At 42.3% G+C, this 19,047-nt stretch overlaps 1 protein-coding gene across 2 annotated transcripts in view; it reads left to right on the top strand.

Annotated features, from left to right (window-relative positions):
* The window catches only part of lasp1 (LIM and SH3 protein 1), a 196,336-nt gene that overhangs the window by 115,135 nt on the left and 62,154 nt on the right, over positions 1-19,047 (top strand). For both annotated transcript variants that reach the window (XR_010016496.1, XM_063037182.1), the window contains exon 4: positions 4,624-4,731. Coding sequence is in view for 1 of the 2 variants with exons in the window: in XM_063037182.1 (XP_062893252.1) it covers positions 4,624-4,731 (108 nt within the window). In the remaining variant the exon portion in view is untranslated. The remainder of the gene's footprint in view (positions 1-4,623; positions 4,732-19,047) is intronic.

Raw genomic sequence — 19,047 nt, 5'->3', positions numbered from 1 at the left:
ATTTACATATTACTATTTAACTATTTATTGTTTTATTGCTATTTATTATTTATGGAGCAACTGTAATGAAAACCAATTTCCCCCAGGATCAATAAAGTATGACTATGACTATTTTATGCTGCATTATAGTTCAAGAATTACCGTTTGTAGAAAGGCAGATCCTACGGCATGTTGTCCAGTTTTTGAGATTTGCTTCAATGTTTATGCAAATTGGATTGGAACCTGAGTTACTTTGCAATAAAGAAAATCAGGAAACAGGGCATGTGGTGTTACTAACAGAGAAAAGCCTCTCATTATTTTGCAGAAACAATCTGAGCAGGCAGGATGTTTTCCTGAGTTCTCTGTTTGCTACTTTGCTGCACTGGGAAATAGGGGTCTAATGTTTCCTTTTAACACAAAGTCTCTAATCTGCACAAAATGCTGGAGGAACTCAGCAGGTCAAACAAAATCTATGGAGGGGAATAAACAGTTGACATTTCAGGCCGAGGCCCTTCATCAGGCTTGGTCATTTTAAAGTCACATTTCAAAGTTCCTGATGAAGGGTCTCAGCCTGAAACATCAACTGCTTAACCCTCTCCATAGATGATGCCTGACCTGCTGAGTTCCTCCAGCATTTTGTGTTTGTTACTCTGGATTTCCAGCATCTGTAGAATCTCCTGTATCTTTACTCTGCCTTGCCTTGGAGTCAAAGTTGTGAGTTTGCATCTCACTGGGTGATTTATGCACCAAGTTTGGGACCGTATTGAGGGAGTGCCACAGTGCCATTTTTCAAATACATAGACATGAGATTTAGCAGATGCTGGAAACCTTGAGCAACATATACACATAAAATGCTGGAGGAGCACAGCAGGTCAGGCAGCATCTGTGGAGAGGAGTAAACAGTTGACATTTCAGGCTGAGACCCTTCATCAGGAAATTTCAAATGCATTTCTCCTGCATTCCTCCTCCATTTCTCCAAATGAGTTTCTCCTGCTTTCCTTGTGGAAATTCCACTTTGCTTTTCAAGATCTGTGCTTCACAAAAATGTTTAAATGAAAAAGGCTGCCAGATCTTTGTAAAAAGTATTTGGCAACATTTAATCACGTTAAACATCCAGGGGGTGTGACTGGGACAGGTAAGTATGTTTGTTGCATAATTGTTGGGAATATTTTGTTGCAAATTGATAGCAAGAGAGAATTAGTTTTAGTTGTCACATCTAAATCTTGCAGCAGAGAGAAGAAATAATGAAAGCACTTTGGACTACAAGTACATAGTTATCTGAAATTTCAGCTCAGCTCACCTTGCTATAGGAAAAATGCCATTAAGCTGGAGTGAGTGCAGAAAATAATAAACACGAGAGATTCTGAAGATGTTGGAAATCCAGAGGAACACACACAAAATGCTGGAGGAACAAAGCAGGATACAACACATCTATGGACAGGAATAAACAGTTGAGTTTTCAGGCCAAAACCTTTAACTGGGACTGGAAAAGAAGGTGGAAGAGGCCAGAAGAGGAAGGTGGGGGGAGAGGAAGGAGTACAAGCTGGGAGGTGATGCGTAATACTAGGTGGGGGGGATGAAGTAAGAAGATAGGAGGTGATAGGTGGAAGAGGTGAAGTGTTGGAAAAGAAGGAATCTGATAGGAGAGGAGAGTGGACCGTGGGAGAAAGGGAAGGCGGAGGGGCACCAGAGGGAGGTGATAGGCAGGTGATCAGAAGAGAGGGGGTGAGAGGGTAACCAGAATGGGGAATGGTAAAAGAGAGAAGGGGGAGAAATCTTGAATATAACAGCCTATGAGACACTTTGACTTTGTTGGTTTGATGCCATAAGACTATATAATTTATGAGCACAGTTAGGCCAGTTTGGCCCATCAAGTCTAGTCAGCATGACTGATCCATTTTCCTCTCAGCTTCAGTCTCTTGCCTTTTCCAGGTAACCCTTCATGTCCTGACTAATGAAAAATCTGTCAACCTCTGGCTTAAATGGACCCAATGACTTGGCATCCACGACCATCTGTGGCAACAGATTCACCACCATCTGGCTAAATAAATTGCTCCTCATTTCTGTTATAAATAGATAACTCTCTGTTCTGGGGCTGTGTCCTTTGGTCTTGGACTTCCCTACCATAGGAAGCGCCATACATGCTTACAGACAACGCAACTACAAAAAATACAGAACCAGCTATACTACAAGGGTCTCAGCCTGAAAGGTCAACTATTTATTCCTGTTCATAGATGTTCCCTGACATGAGAAATCTGCTTTCTGATTGGTGTGGTAGGGTGGATGCATTGGTGACCAATCAAGTGAGTATGAAGATGGACTAATGGGATGTCATGCATTGACACCTCCAGGAATAAATGCAGTCAGTGCTGGCAGCCAAACAAGTGACGGCATATGGCCTGACAGAGTTTCCATTATCCAGGGAAGTACGAAAGAAAGGCAGCCTTGTATTTAGCACCTTTCACAGCACTAGACATCCCGAAACACTTTACAGCCAATTATTTACTTCTGAAGCACGCTGTTATAAAGCAGGAAATGTTAGCTGCCAATTGTACACTGCAAGGCCCCACCAACCACTGATAATTTAAGACTACATAATCATTATTTAAGATGATGGTTGAGTATAAACATTGGCTGGGACTTTGAGGACTCCCTTGCATTAGTTTGAAATAATGCCATGGCAATTTTATTTTACATCCAGGCAAGAATGACTTTATTTGATAACACTTCTTTGAAGTGTCTTGTACCACATAACAGGACGATCTGGCCCAATGAGCCCATGGTGCCCATTACACTCCCATGTGACCAATTAGTGGACTAACCCACATGTCTTTGGAACGTGGGAAGAAATAGGAGCACCTGGAGGAAACCCACATGGTCACAGGGAGACTGTACAAACTCCTTACAGACCGTGACGAGAATTGACCCCAGGTTGTTGGTGTTGTAATAACATTATGCTTACCACTGCACTACACTGCTGCCACAAATTGTTGTGTTGAAAGTTGACTAATTTAGAACACAGAGCATTACAACACACTAGAGGCATTTCAGCCCACGATGTTGTGCTGAGCTTCCCTCCATTCAATCTAACCCTTCCCTCCATTCTTCTATCATCCATGTGCTTATCTAACAGGTACCCCTTTCTATTTTAACTATTTTCTAATTTATAAAATGAGATTTTCATTGGTGTCACTCAGCCCATATGCCTCTACACCGAAGTTCGTGGCCCAGATGAATGCAAGGGAAAATAAATAGAATTCTGGTTTCTAACTTCATTGAAATCCTGTAACCTTTGTGACTATTTCAAAGCTTGGTGGGCAAGTGGGAAGGGGTGCAAATGTTAGAGGCCTTAGTCTTGTTAGAAAGATGACAAACAAAAAAAAGGAAACTGCAATAGTCTTGGTACAGTAGTTGCCCTGGTTGTAGGGAAATCACTGTCTTTGGGATCCTGACTGTAGAAACCAGTGATGTCATCAAGCCTTTATGTGGTGGGAAGAGGAGGGCAGGTCAATCTCTCCTTCTGTGGACCAGATTTTGGAATGAAAATACCTTGAAAGAAATACATTTAATTTACAATCCTGTAAGCTTCAAGTCAGTAGTGGTAGGGAATAAAGAGTCAATTTGTGTATTGAAATGCAAATATGAGTGTTTTATTAATGGTGTACTTATTTATCCTTTATAATGACATTCAGCAGGATGTGAACAAGCAGCGAATTTGACCAAATCTGATTTTATTAAGCACATTTATTACCCTGTATTAGTCTGAAAGGTAATACCTTTCAAGTCAAGTTTATTGTCATGTGTACAGGTACAGTGGAGAATCTTGCAGAAACGTCACAGGCACGTAGGTACAGACAACATACAGAATATAGAAAGACCCCAACAAAGTGGGGTGCTACGGTAGTTTAGTGTATCATAATGCTTTAACAGAACCAGTGACCTGGGTTCAATTGTGCTGCTGCTTGTAATGAGTTTGTAGACCCTCTCCATCCTCTAAGTGGTCTGGTTTCCTTCCACAATCCAAAGACTTGGGTTGGCAGATTAATTGGTCTCACAGGTGTAATTGGGCAGTGTGGGTTTGTTGGGCCTGAAGAACAGACTAGGATTCGCTCTCATCTACTGGGAAAATCGTTTTCACCCACAGAACTGCTGCTCACTAGTGTTTTTGTTTTTTTGTTTTTCACACCATTCTCTGTAAATTCTTGAGGCTGTTGTGAAAATCCCTGGAGATCAGTTTATGAGATACTCAAACCACTCTGTCTGGCAGCAACAATCAATCACAGTTAATTACTTTGATCACATTTCTTCCCCATTCTGAAGTTTGGGCTGAACAACAACTGAACCTCTTGACCACATCTGCATGCTTATATGCATTGAGTTGCTGCCACATGATTGGCTGATTGGATATTTGCATTAACAAGCAGGAGTGTTGGTATACCTAATAAAGTGGCCACTAAGTGTAAATAAGTTCTCTTGGGCCTGCTTTTATGGTAAATGAAATAGATTATGTCGAGGCTGTATGGAGGACAAATGCTAGCATGAACTAGTTGGGCTGAATAGGCTCTTACTAACTTATAAGCAACTATCTCAGCACAGCTGTAGCTTCCATTAGGAAACTGTTTAAACTTTTTTTTCTCCTTTTAGGTCCAATACAAAGAAGATTTTGAGAAAAACAAGGGGAAAGGATTCAGCGCAGTGGCCAGTACCCCTGAACTGGAACGCATCAAGAAAAACCAGGAAATTGTCAGCAATGTGAGTATCCACTGGACAGGTCATGTTCATCACCTTAAGATGGATGGATCTCTGTGTGTTCTTGATGAAGAATTTACAGCACAGAACGGACTAGGATTCACACTGCTTCCTCTTATCTACTGGGCTTGCATTGTTTAGTTTTAATAACTGAGTTGTGGGGGAGGGAGTGAAGAAAAACAATCCCCAGATTCTATTGGAAAAAATTGTGTTCATTTTTATACTGGTAATGAATTTCATAAAGAAAATGCATCGCTGATATTAGTGCAATTATCAAACATAGACTACTGACCAAGCCTGCTTCATATGAATCCCCTGGTGGTTAGTGAGAATTAGTTTAATTATTAGGATGATGAAGATAATGGTTGATTTTGATTGTGTGGGTATCATTATTAACACTGACACTTTAAATGCATTTTTATTGGAATGGAAGATCAATGGATTTCCTTAAATCTTTCTTTTAAGTACCTGAAAGTGCCTGATTTTTGCCAAACTTTGATGAGGTCCTGCCCTGAAAGTTTGACTGTTTGTCCCTTGAGAAAACATGAGGGATTCTGCAGATACTGGAAATCCAGAATAGTGTGCACAAAATGCTGGAGGAACTCAGCTGGTCAGACAGCGTCTCTGGAGAGGTATAAAGAGTCGATATTTTGGACCAAGTCCTGATGAAGGGTCTCAGCCTGAAATGTCGACTGTTTATTCCCCTTCATAGATGCTGCTAAGTTCCTCTGGCATTTTGTGTGCTTTACTCTGGATTTCCAGCATCTGCAGAATCTCCTGTTTTATTGATGAGGTTACACTGTGAACGAAAGCTTAAATAATGACTGAATAACTTAAACCTTCCTTATCTACTCAACATAACTTTGCTACAGTTATGGCTGAGAAATATACAATGCTGTTCCGTGCAGATGCTCCCTGTGGTAGCGAGTTGCAAGTTCTTGTCCCTTGGTGAGAGAAAGAGGCTTCTTCTGAATTAATCGGGTGTTGATCCTATATGGGCAGCATGGTAGTGTATCGGTTAGCATAACACTAATACAGCACCAGTGACTTGGGTTCAATTCTGCCACTCTCTGTACGTTCCCCCATGACTATGCGAGTTTCCTCTGGGTGCTTCAGTTTCCTCCCACAGTCCAAAGACATGCTAGCTAGTAGGTTAATGTGTTACATGGGTGGGCTCGTTGGGCCAGAAGGACCTGTTGCTGTGCCGTATCTCTAAATCAAATAAAGAAATAGCAACACACACAAAATGCTGGTGGAACATGGCAGGCCAGGCAGCATCAGGTTTATCCTACTAAATGTCCTCTTGCTCTTCTTTGATCCAAAGAAGGCAACTCCTGGGTTTTCTGATCTGATACAGAGAAGCAAGACTGTTTGGAACTGTTGGTTAATACTGGTTTGCTTGCAGCATTTTACTCGATGGAGTCTTGTGCCTGTGTTCTTAACAGCAGAATCCCCTTCTCAACTTCTCCAGCGGGTTCCTGCTAGTTTAATACAACAGTTCAAATGACCATGTTTTCAGGAACACTGTCCAGCAGGGTGGAAATGCGATGAGAGACTGGAGGGGAATTTTAAATGAGAGGATATATTTTTTTGGCAGTGCTTCACAATTCAAGGGTAGAGGAGGAAGCAACTCATTGTCTCTCTCAGAATTGATCAATTTGTATTAGACCATAAGACGTAGCAGAATTAGGCTATTCGGCCCATCGAGTTTGCTCATTCGTGGCTGATTTGTTTTCCCTCTTGACCCCATTCTTTTGCCTTCTTCCTGTAACAGTTGATGCCCTTACTGATCAACCTCAACTTTCAATATACCCAATGACTTGGCTTTCACAGTTGTCTGTGGCAATAAATTCCACAGATTCACCATCTGCTCATCAAGAGGCTAAATTGCTCCTCGTCTTTGTCTTAAAGGCATGTCCTTGTATTCTGAGGCTGTGCTCTCTGCTCCTAGACTCTCCCACTATTGGAAACATCCTATCTATGTCCACTCCATTTAGGCGGTTCAATATTCAGTATGTTTTGTTGAGATTCTCCCTTCCTTCTAAACTCCAGTGAGTACAGGTGTACAGCATTGTATTCAATGGAGTCTTATGTCTGTAGCCTGGCAGCAGAATTCTCCTCTCAACTTGTCCAGCAGGTTCCCATTCCATAGAAACCATAGAAACTACAGCACAGAAACAGGCCTTTTGGCCCTTCTTGGCTGTGCCGAACCATTTTCTGCCTAGTCCCACTGACCTGCACACGGACTATATCCCTCCATACACCTCCCATCCATGTATCTGTCCAATTTATTCTTAAATGTTAAAAAAGAACCTGCATTTACCACCTCGTCTGGCAGCACATTCCATACTCCCACCACTCTCTGTGTGAAGAGCCCCCCTTAATGTTCCCTTTAAACTTTTCCCCCCTCACCCTTAACCCATGTCCTCTGGTTTTTTTTTCTCCCCTTGCCTCAGTGGAAAAAGCCTGCTTGCATTCACTCTATCTATACCCATCATAATTTTATATACCTCTATCAAATCTCCCCTCATTCTTCTACGCTCCAGGAAATAAAGTCCTAACCTATTCAACCTTTCTCTGTAACTGAGTTTCTGAAGTCCTGGCAACATCCTTAAACCTCCTCTGCACTCTTTCAACCTTATTTATATCCTTCCTGTAATTTGGTGACCAAAACTGAACACAATACTCCAGATTCGGCCTCACCAATGCCTTATACAACCTCATCATAACATTCCAGCTCTTATACTCAATACTTTGATTAATAAAGGCCAATGTACCAAAAGCTCTCTTTACGACCCTATCTACCTGTGACGCCACTTTTAGGGAATTTTGTATCTGTATTCCCAGATTCCTCTGTTCCACTGCACTCCTCAGTGCCTTACCATTAACCCTGTATGTTCTACCTTGGTTTGTCCTTCCAACGTGCAATACCTCACACTTGTCTGTATTAAACTCCATCTGCCATTTTGCAGTCCATTTTTCCAGTTGGTCCAAGTCCCTCTGCAGGCTATGAAAACCTTCCTCACTGTCTACTACACCTCCAATCTTTGTATCATCAGCAAACTTGCTGATCCAATTTACCACATTATCATCCAGATCATTGATATAGATGACAAATAACAATGGACCCAGCACTGATCCCTGTGGCACACCACTAGTCACAGGCCTCCACTCGGAGAAGCAATTCTCTACTACCACTCTTTGGCTTCTTCCACTGAGCCAATGTCTAATCCAATTTACCACCTCTCCATGTATACCTGGCGACTGAATTTTCCTAACTAACCTCCCATGCGGGACCTTGTCAAAGGCCTTACTGAGATCCATGTAGATAATATCCACTGCCTTGCCTTCATCCACTTTCCTGGTAACCTCCTCGAAAAACTCCAACAGATTGGTCAAACATGACCTATCACGCACAAAGCCATGTTGACTCTCCCTAATAAGTCCCTGTCTATCCAAATGCTTGTAGATCCTGTCTCTTAGTACTCCTTCCAATAACTTACCTACTACAGACGTTAAATTTACTGGCCTATAATTTCCCGGATTACTTTTCGATCCTTTTTTAAACAACGGAACAACATGAGCCACTCTCCAATCCTCCGGCGCCTCACCCGTAGACAGCGACATTTTAAATATTTCTGCCAGGGGCCCCGCAATTTCAACACTAGTCACCTTCAAGGTCAGAGGGAACACTCTGTCAGGTCCCGGGGATTTATCCACTTTAATTTTCCTCAAGACAGCAAGCACCTCCTCCTTTTCAATCTGTACAGTTTCCATGATCTCACTACTTGATTCCCTCAATTCCATAGACTTCATGCCAGCTTCCTTAGTAAATACAGACGCAAAAAACCTATTTAAGATCTCCCCCATTTCCTTTGGTTCCGCACATAGCCGACCACTCTGATCTTCAAGAGGACCAATTTTATCCCTTACAATTCTTTTGCTCTTAATATACCTGTAAAAGCGCTTTGGATTATCCTTCACTTTGACTGCCAAGGCAACCTCATGTCTTCTTTTAGCCCTCCTGATTAATTTCTTAAGTATTTTCTTGCACTTCTTATACTCCTCAAGCACCTGATTTACTCCCTGTTTCCTATACATTTCATACAACTCCCTCTTCTTCTTTATCAGAGTTGCAATATCCCTTGAGAACCAAGGTTCCTTATTCCTATTCAATTTGCCTTTAATCCTGACAGGAACATACAAACTCTTCACTCTCAAAATTTCCCCTTTGAAGGCTTCCCACCTACCAATCACATCTTTGCCAGAGAACAACCTGTCTCAATCCACGCTTTTTAGATCCTTTCTCATTTCTTCAAATTTGGCTGCCTTCCAGCTCAGAACCTTATTCGTTTGATGACAGTCTTTCAGAGTACTGTGTTTTCAGGAGCACTGTCTGCAGGGTGGAAGTGCAATGAGAGAGAGGTGGCGAGGTATTTATTAAAAGTTGGTTGAGAATAGTTTGGAATTAGTTTATTATTATTGCCGCATGTACCAAGATAGAGTGAAGAGTTTGTCTTGTATATTGCTTATACAGATCAATCATTACATTGAGCTCGAATAACCATATGGGCACCATGGTAACATAGCAGTTAGAGCTAGGTTATTACAGCTCTTTGTGTTCGATGTTCAATCCCGGTGTCCACTCCATGGAATGCGTGGGTTTTCTCTGGCTCCTCCAGTTTCCTCCAATAGTCCAAAGATGTTGTTCTGGGTAGGTTAATTGTCCCATGATCTAGTTAGGGTTAAATTGGGACTGCTGGATGGTGCGGCTTGATGGGCCGGAAGGGGCTATTTCGTGCTATATTTCTAAGTAGATAAACAAACAATGCAGAATAAAGTGTAAAAGTGCACTGCAGGTAAACAACTAAGTGCAAGATCATTATGAGGTAGATTATGAAGCCAAGGGTCCATCTTAATGTACAAGAGGTCCATTCAAGAATCTTAAAGCAGTAGGATAGAAGTTACCCTTGAGCCTGGTGGTACATGCTTTCAGGCTTCTGTATCTTCTACCTGATGAGAGAGGGGAGAAGAAAGAATGGGGTGAGTTGGTCTTTGATTATGCTGACTGCTTTACCGAGGCACTGAGAAATGGAGGAGAGGCTGGTTTCTGTATTTGCTGAGCTGTGTCTACAACTTAGCAGTTTCTGGCAGTCACGTGCAGAGCATTTGTCATACCAAGCCATGATGAATCTAGAAAGAATGCTTTCTGTAGAGCATTGATTAAAAAATTGGTAAATGTTGACGAGGATGCGCCGAATTTCTTTAGCCTCCCAAGGAAATAGAAGTGTTGGTGAGCTTTCTTGGCTGTGACCAACGTGTTTAGGCCAGGACAGATTTTTTGGCAGAGCTTCAAAATTTAAGGCACAAAGGAGGCAACTCATTTCTACCTCTTTATGAGCTGATCAATTGGACTTGCTCCCCACTCTTTCCCTCTAGCCCTGCTCATTTTCCCCTCTTTTCAGTAATGAGCCTATTTACATATTGAATCTTCCACTGCTCAAGGTTTCTTGACACGATGTGTAGATAAGCCTACAAGAGGAGAGGCTGTACTTGATCTGGTATTGGGAAATGAACCTGGTCAGGTGTCAGGTCTCTCAGTGGGTGAGCATTTTGGAGATAATGATCACAATTCTATCTCCTTTACCATAGCGTTGGAGAAGGATAGGAACAGACAAGTTAGGAAAGTGTTTAATTGGCGTAAGGGAAAATATGAGGCTATCAGGCAAGAACTTGGAAGCATAAATTGGAAACAGATGTTTTCAGGAAACCGTATGGAAGAAATGTGGCAAATGTTCAGGGGATATTTGCGTGGAGTTCTACATAGGTACGTTCTAATGAGACAGGGAAAGGATGGTAGGGTACAGGAACCATGCTGTACAAAGGCTGTTTTAAATCTAGTCAAGAAGAAAAGAAAAACTTACGAAAGGTTCAAAAAGCTAGGTAATGATAGAGAGCTAGAAGATTATAAGGCTAGCAGGAAGAAGCTCAAGAAAGAAATCAGGAGAGTCAGAAGGGGCCATGTGAAGGCCTTGGCGGACAGGATTAAGGAAAATCAAGGCATTCTACAAGTATGTGAAGAGCAAGAAGATAAGACATGAGAATGAGAGAATAGAACCAATCAAGTGTGACAGTGGAAAAGTGTGTATGGAACCGGAGGAGATAGCAGAAGTACTTAATGAGTACTTTGCTTCCGTATTCACTACGGAAAATGATCTTAGCGATTGTAGGGATGACAAAAAGCTTGAGCATGTTGTAGATACCAAGAAAGAGGATGTGCAGGAGGTTTTGGAAAACATCAAGTTGGATAAGTCACCAGGACCGGACAAGATGTACCCCAGGCTGCTGTGGGAGGTGAGAGAGGAGATTGCTGAGCCTCTGGCGATGATCTTTGCATCATCAATGGGCACGGGAAAGGTTTTAGAGGATTGGAAAGTTGCAGATGTTGTTCCATTATTCAAGAAAGGGAGTAGAGATAGCCCAGGAAATTATACACCAGTGAGTCTTGCTTCAGTGGTTGGTAAGTTGATGTAGAAGACCCTCAGTGGCAGGATTTATGAACATTTGGAAAGGCATAATATGATTAGGAATAGTCAGCATGGTTTTGTGAAAGGCAGGTCGTGCCTTACAAGCCTGATTGAATTTTTTGAGGATGTGACTAAACACATCGATGGTAGAGCAGTAGATGTAGTGTATATGGATTTCAGCAAGGCATTTGATAAGGTACCCCATGCAAGGCTTATTAAGAAAGTAAGGAGGCATGGGATCCAAGCGGAAACTGTTTTGTGGATCCAGAGCTGGTTTGCCCTAAGAAGGCAAAGAGTGGTTGTGGATGGGTCATATTCTGCATGGAGGTCGATGACCAGTGGTGTGCCTTAGGGATCTGTTCTGGGACCCCTACTCTTCGTGATTGTTATAAATGACCTGGATGAGGAAGTGGAGGGATGGGTCAGTAAATTTGCTGATGACACAAAGGTTGGGGGTGTTGTGGGTGGTGTGGAGGGCTGTCAGAGGTTACAACGGGACATTGATAGGATGCAAAACTGGGCTGAGAAGTGGCAGATGGAGTTCAACCCAGATAAGTGTGAGGTGATTCATTTTGGTAGGTCAAATATGATGGCAGAATATAGTATTAATGGTAAGACTCTTGGCAGTGTGGAGAATCAGAGGGATCTTGGGCTCCGAGTCCATTGGACACTCATGGCTGCTGCGCAGGTTGACTCTGGTTAAGAAAACATACGGTGTATTGGCCTTCATCAATCGTGGGATTGAGTTTCGGAGCCGAGAGGTAACGTTGCAGCTATATAGGACCCTGGTCAGACCTCACTTGGAGTACTGTGCTCAGTTCTGGTCACCTCACTACAGGAAGGATGTGGAAACCATAGAAAGGGTGCAGAGGTGATTTACAAGGATGTTGGCTGGATTGGGGAGCGTGCCTTATGAGAATAGGTTGAGTGAACTCAGCTTTATTTCCTTGGAGCGACAGAGGATGAGAGGTGACATGATAGAGGTGTATAAGATGATGAGAGGCATTGATCATGTGGATAGTCAGAGGCTTTTTCCCAGGGCTGGAATGGCTAGCACAAGAGGGCAGTTTTAAAGTTTTTGGAAGTAGGTACAGAGGAGATGTCGGGGATAAGTTTTTTACGCAGAGAGTGGTGAGTGTGTGGAATGGGCTGCCAGTGATGGTGGTGGAGGTGGATATGATAGGGTCTTCTAAGAGACTCCTGGACAGGTATATGGAGTTCAGAAAAATAGAGGGCTATGGGTAACCCTAGGTAATTTCTCATGTAAGGACATGTTCGGCACAGCATTGTGAGCCAAAGGGCCTGTATTGTGCTGTAGGTTTTCTATGTTTCTATGATCTTTCAAGCAGCACATTCCAGCCATGTGAAACTGAGCTAATCTTGACTTGCACACTCTCCGGCTCTGATCAATTCCTACAGCAGTGCGCGGAGGTAACATAAGGTAAATCATAACTTGTGGGCCAAATAATTTGCTTTTTCTTTTCTTGGTCTGGACTTGCATTTTGCCATTTCCCTTAAGACGAATAAAAATGTTGTACTTCATGTGCATGCTTGAAATGAGACTCAGCCTCCAAGTAAATGCATTGTTCGCTCTTCCCACTAGTGGCAGGCTCCAAACCCAGTGCTCAATAATTAACAACCTGTAAATAACTAGGTGAAATGTCAAGGCTTACCGGAGGCTGAAAGGAGACAGATTCAGAACAATTATTGTAAGGAACTCGCCTTTAATCTGTGGGAGCAAGGGAATGAGTGAATGAAGTAATTCAAAAATTTAGAATTTCATTTCCCTATCTTGGGATATTGGAAGTTAGAATCAAATTTTCAGTGAAGAATATCAATTTGAACAGGGAGTGTTAGAAGTTCGGAGAAAAATGTGATGTTGATTTTAAATGAAAATGAAAGAGAAGTAAAGGTAAAGTGTGGAGAGAAAAAGATGGAACTGGTGTACCCAGACATCAATAAACACACTCAATGAGTGTGGCAGGAAATCCAATATTCCTGTATTATGGTGAGAGTAATTTTTAATGCAGTGATTGGATTAATTGTTTACCTGGATTTTCAAGAAAGCATTTACAAAATAGTCATAGTCATACTTTATTAATCCCGGGGGAAATTGGTTTTCGTTACAGTTGCTCCATAATAATAAATAGTAATAGAACCATAAATAGTTAAATAGTAATATGTATCTGATTGAAACGTATAAGATCCTAAAGGGAATGGACAGGCTAGATGCAGGAAGATTGTTCCCGATGTTGGGGAAGTCCAGAACGAGGGGTCACAGTTTGAGGATAGAGGGGAAGCCTTTTAGGACCGAGATTAGGAAAAACTTCTTCACACAGAGAGTGGTGAATCTGTGGAATTCTCTGCCACAGGAAACTGTTGAGGCCAGTTCATTGGCTATATTTAAGAGGGAGTTAGATATGGCCCTTGTGGCTACAGGGGTCAGGGGGTATGGAGGGAAGGCTGGGGCGGGGTTCTGAGTTGGATGATCAGCCATGATCATAATAAATGGCGGTGCAGGCTCGAAGGGCCGAATGGCCTACTCCTGCACCTATTTTCTATGTTTCTATGTAAATTATGCCAGTAAATTATGAAATAAGTCCAGGACCAGCCTATTGGCTCAGGATGTCTGCCCCTCCAGGGGAGGAGTTGTAAAGTTTGATGGCCACAGGCAAGAATGACTTCCTATGATGCTCAGTGCTGCATCTCGGTGGAATGAGTCTCTGGCTGAATGTACTCCTGTGCCCACCCAGTATATTATGTAGTGGATGGGAGACATTGACCAAGATGGCATGCAACTTGGACAGCATCCTCTTTTCAGACACCACCGTCAGAGAGTCCAGTTCCATCCCCACAACATCACTGGCCTTACGAATGAGTTTGTTGATTCTGTTGGTGTCTGCTACCCTCAACCTGCTGCCCCAGCACACAACAGCAAACATGATAGCACTGGCCACCACAGACTCATAAAACATCCTCAGCATCGTCCGGCAGATGTTAAAGGACCTCAGTCTCCTCAGGAAATAGAGACGGCTCTGACCCTTCTTGTAGACAGCCTCAGTGTTCTTTGACCAGTCCAGTTTATTGTCAATTTGTATCCCCAGGTATTTGTAATCCTCCACCATGTCCACACTGACCCCCCTGGATGGAAACAGGGGTCACCAGTACCTTAGCCCTCCTCAGGTCTACCACCAGCTCCTTAGTCTTTTTCACATTAATAAGGTATACAAATAAAGGTATACAAAATTATAAGGGGTACAGATAGGGTAAGTGCAAGGAGGCTTTTTCCACTGAAGTTGGGTGAGACTAGAACTAGTCATGGGATAAGGGGGAAAGATGAATTGTTTAAGGGTGGTGAGTGTGGAACGAGCTGCCAGAAGTAGTAATGGATGTAGGTTAGATTTCAACATTTAAGAGAAGTTTGGATAAGTACGTAGATGGGAGGGGTATGGAGGCTGTGGTCCAGAGGCAGGTCAGTGGGATTAGGAAGAATAATAGACTCGATGGAGGAGATGGGCTGAAGGGTCTGTATCTGTGCTGTAGTGCTGTATGACTCCATAACAGTTTATGATTCATCCTGCCTATATTTGCCTAGTTGGTACAGTAATACATGTACAGATGATGTCATTGCCCTTGTTGAGTAATTCAAATACGTAAAACACCTGGCAAAAAGCGTCATGACTGGTATAGCCTTGAAGTAAATTGGTTTATTATTGTCACATATACCGAGCTGAAGTGAAAAACTTGTCCATTCAGGTTATTTCACTACAACAGTGCATTGAAATAGGACAAGGTAAAACAATAACAGAATGCAGAATAAAGGTTGAAGTATTTATTTAGAGATACAGCGCGATACAGGACCCTTCCAGCCCAACAAGCCACGTTTCTCAGCAACCCACCTATTAAATATGAGCCTAATCACAGGCCAATTTGCAATGACCAATTAACCTTCCAACTGGTAAGTCTTTGGACTATGGGAGGAAATTGGAGCACCTGGAGAAAATCTACGCGTTCACAGGGAGGATATATAAACTCTGTACAGTCAATGTCTCTGAACTCCGCCCCAATCTGTAATAGTGTTGTGCTAACTGCTACATTACCCTGGTGCCAGGTCACAACAAGGTAGATTGTGAGGTAAAGAGTCCAACTTATCATAGTAGGGAATTATTTAATAGTGTAATAACAGTGGGATAGAATCTGTTCTTGAGCCGAGTCTGCATTATTGATTCAATTTGATTCAAACAAGGAACAAGATCATTAATGCAATCTAAGAGACACCTGGATTCATTGGAGCAACAATATCACTCAATGCTGATAAGGTTATTGAACGACTGTCCTTCGTTATTCCCCTTACTGCACTGAAGTCCTCCCACTGGTGAGTGACAACTTCCACTGTCCGCCATCTTGTTTACTTCCGTTATCGGGGACTGAGGTGGAAGAAGAGTGTTTGAATCTTAGAAGTAGTGCAGAGAAGTTTGATAACTTATTGGAGGCCTGAGGTATGAGACAGGGAGGAAGATAGTGATTTACTTATTAATTGAATCAAAGGATTCAATGTGAACAGTCTCTTCAAATTAATAGAACAGTTACTGCACAAAGTTAGATCGGTCCATAATATCTATATTGACCCTCTGTATAATAATCTCTTCAGTTTCATTTCACTATGTCTCCAAATGAAAGCAAGATATTGTTTCAAGATATGGCAGAGTGATTTACAACACAGGGTGCATGATAGCGTAGCGCTACTACAGTACCAGCAACCTGCTTCAATCCCACTGCTGTCTGTAAGGAGTTTGTATGTTCTCCCCATGACTGTATGGATTTCCTCTGGGTGCTCTGGATTCTTCCCACAGTACACTAGTGTCATTGGCAGCACAGGCTCATTGGGCCTGAAGGGCTGTCACTGTACCATATCTCTAAAAGAAATAAAAGAAATACAAACATGAAATTCACAAATACACACAGTGACAAAAATATGAACTAGACTGTTGGGGACCAGTTAAGATGCAAAACTTGAGATAATTTAAGAATGATCTCTAGGTTGATCCCTGGATAGATTCACATTCTCAGTCACGCAAACTGCACTCAGGGAAAGTTGCCTTCTGTTGCTCACTTTGACTTCAAACACCATCTACCATCTGTCATAAAGGCAGAAAGTAGGCGGAGGTAATTTGAGTGAGGGAAAGGTTGCTCTTCTGTCATGAATGTCCAACAGGGAATTAGATCTTTCAAAGGAGGGCTGGGACGATTAAAACAAAAAGCAATTAAAATCACAGATGCTGCAAACTTGAAATAAATACTTCTACAGATGCACAGTGGAGATTATGGAAACACCAATGCCCAAGAATGAAAAGGTTTACAGAAAGTGGTGGATAAATCCCAGTCTTACAGAGAAACCCTCCCCACCATTGAGTGCAATTACATGGAGTGCTACCACAAGAAAGCAGCATCCATCTTCCAAGACCCCCATGATATAGGTCACACTCTGTTCTCACTGCTGCCATCAGAAAGGAGACACAGGAGCCTTGGGTCCCACACCACCAGGATCAGGAACAGTTATAATCCTTTAACCATCGGGCTTCTGAACGAGCGCGGATAACTTCATTCACCTCAACTCTGAACTGATTCCACTACTTGTGGACTCACTTTCAAGGACTTGACAAATCAGGTTCTCAGTGTTATTTTTTAATTTGCTCAATTTGTCTATTGGTTGCTTGTCAGTCATTGTTTATGTATATTTTTGTAGATACTATTGTATTTCATTTTTCTGTAAATGCCTGCTGCCACAAAAAAAGCAAATTTCATGACATATGTAAGTGATGATAAACCTGATTCTTTTATGGGTCTCTGTTGTGGATTGAGAGTGGGAAGCGGGCAGAGAGAGGGGAGGGAGCAGGAAGCACCAGAGAGACATTCTGTTATGATCAATAAACCAATTATTTAGAATCAAATGACCTTGCCTGGTGTCTCAGGGCTGGATGTGTCTGCACCCGCACCACTTCCCCATCCCGGCACTCCGCCTCTCCCACCTGTCCCACACCCCTCCCATGATGCTCCACCCTTGCCATTCCCAACATCCTTTGTTCCCTCCAGATTTACAAATTCTCTCTCCACTCCACGTTGACAAATACAATACTATGTAAAAGTTTTAGGCACCGTAACTATGTATGTATGCCTAAGATTTTTGCACAGTACTGTTGATGGGTAATTTCTTGTAACAGAGGAGATAAAGGAGACCCTTAATTCTAAAGTAACAAATGGCATGATAGTGTACTGGCTAGCATAATGCTTTATAGTATCAGTGATCCAGTTCATTTTCTGCCGCGGCCTATAAGGAATTTGTATGTTCTCCCTGTGACTGTAGGTTTCCTCTCACATTCCAAAGATGTACTGGTTCGGCTTAGTGAGTTGTGGGCGTGCTATGTTGGTGTTGGAAGTGTGGTGACACTTGTGGGCTGTCCCCGGCACATTCTGAACGGTATTGGTCATTGGAAGTGATGCATTTCACTGCATGTTTTGATGTACATGTGACAAATAAAACTAATCTTTACTGATCAAAGCACAGAAACATTGAACTTTATATGTAATCACAGATGATGTCTGCCATGTTGAATATTTCCAACACTTTCTATTTTATTTCACATTTCTAACATTTGCAGTTTTGTTGCTTGGGCAATGAGTGAACCTGGGAAAGGAGTAAAAGCTGGCAGGTGATAGGTGTGCTAATTTCAAAGCTAATTCTGATGCACCTAAATTACACCAGATTACTAAATTTGCTAGTTTCTGACTTCATTCCCCCGCTTCCTCCACTCACCTACATTCCCCCTCACCTGTCTTTAAATATCACCTACCGGCTTGTACTCCCTCCCCTCCCCTCCGCTCACCTTATTCTGGCTTCTTCCCCTTTCCCTTCCAGTCCCGATGGAGGGTCTCTGCCTGAATCGTCAATTCTCTATTCCTCTCCTTAGATGCTGCCTGACCTGCTGAGTTCCTCCAGGGTTTTGTGTGTGCTAACTTGAAACAGAAACTCTGTAAATCTGCCAGCTTCCTCAATGCAATAAAATGAAGTCAACAGGAATTAATGGCCTTCCGGGAGACTTTGGGCTTGTTTGTGCCTGTCCTTCCATGCTCACCATACCCTCGGTTATTTATTTATTTATAGATACAGGCCTTTCCAGCCCAATTGCATCATGTGACTGATTCACACACTAACTGTGGGAAGAAACCGGAGCCCTTGGAGAAAACCTATGCAGTCATGCAAACTCCATACAGGCAGCGGTGGAATTGAACCCGGGCTGTAATAGTGTTACGCTAACCTCTGTGCTACCTGTTGTACCCTATTGTGTCGCCCCTTTCTCTTGTTTACAAAAATGCTTACAAGTGTAAAATGTTTGGATTTGCGGTCTAAAATAGTCACAGCAGAACAGTACAGAAACAAACCCTTCTGTTCACTGAGCCTGCGCTGACCATTTACACTAATCCTATATTAATCCCATTTTTATTCTGTCCATATTCCCCTCACTCCTCTCAGAATAGAAAATGTAACAACCCATAATTTTCACCCACAATGTTGTGCTAAGCTAATTATATTAGTCATTAAATACCCAACACAATGTCCATAATCTTTCCATCCATTTCCTACACTTTTATGTACCTATCTGAGAACATCTTGAATCTCATCACCAACTCAGGCAGCTCATTCTAGGCATTCTCTACTCACTGTGTTTTTTAAAAAAAAAATCAGCATCAGGTTTATAATCATTGACACACATGAGATTTATTGTTTTGCAGT

Source organism: Mobula hypostoma, chromosome X1 (genome assembly GCF_963921235.1).
Source record: "Mobula hypostoma chromosome X1, sMobHyp1.1, whole genome shotgun sequence".
Taxonomy (NCBI): domain Eukaryota; kingdom Metazoa; phylum Chordata; class Chondrichthyes; order Myliobatiformes; family Myliobatidae; genus Mobula; species Mobula hypostoma.
The sequence above is the reverse complement of the archived record's forward strand: the minus strand, read 5'-3'. Positions and strand labels throughout refer to the sequence as shown.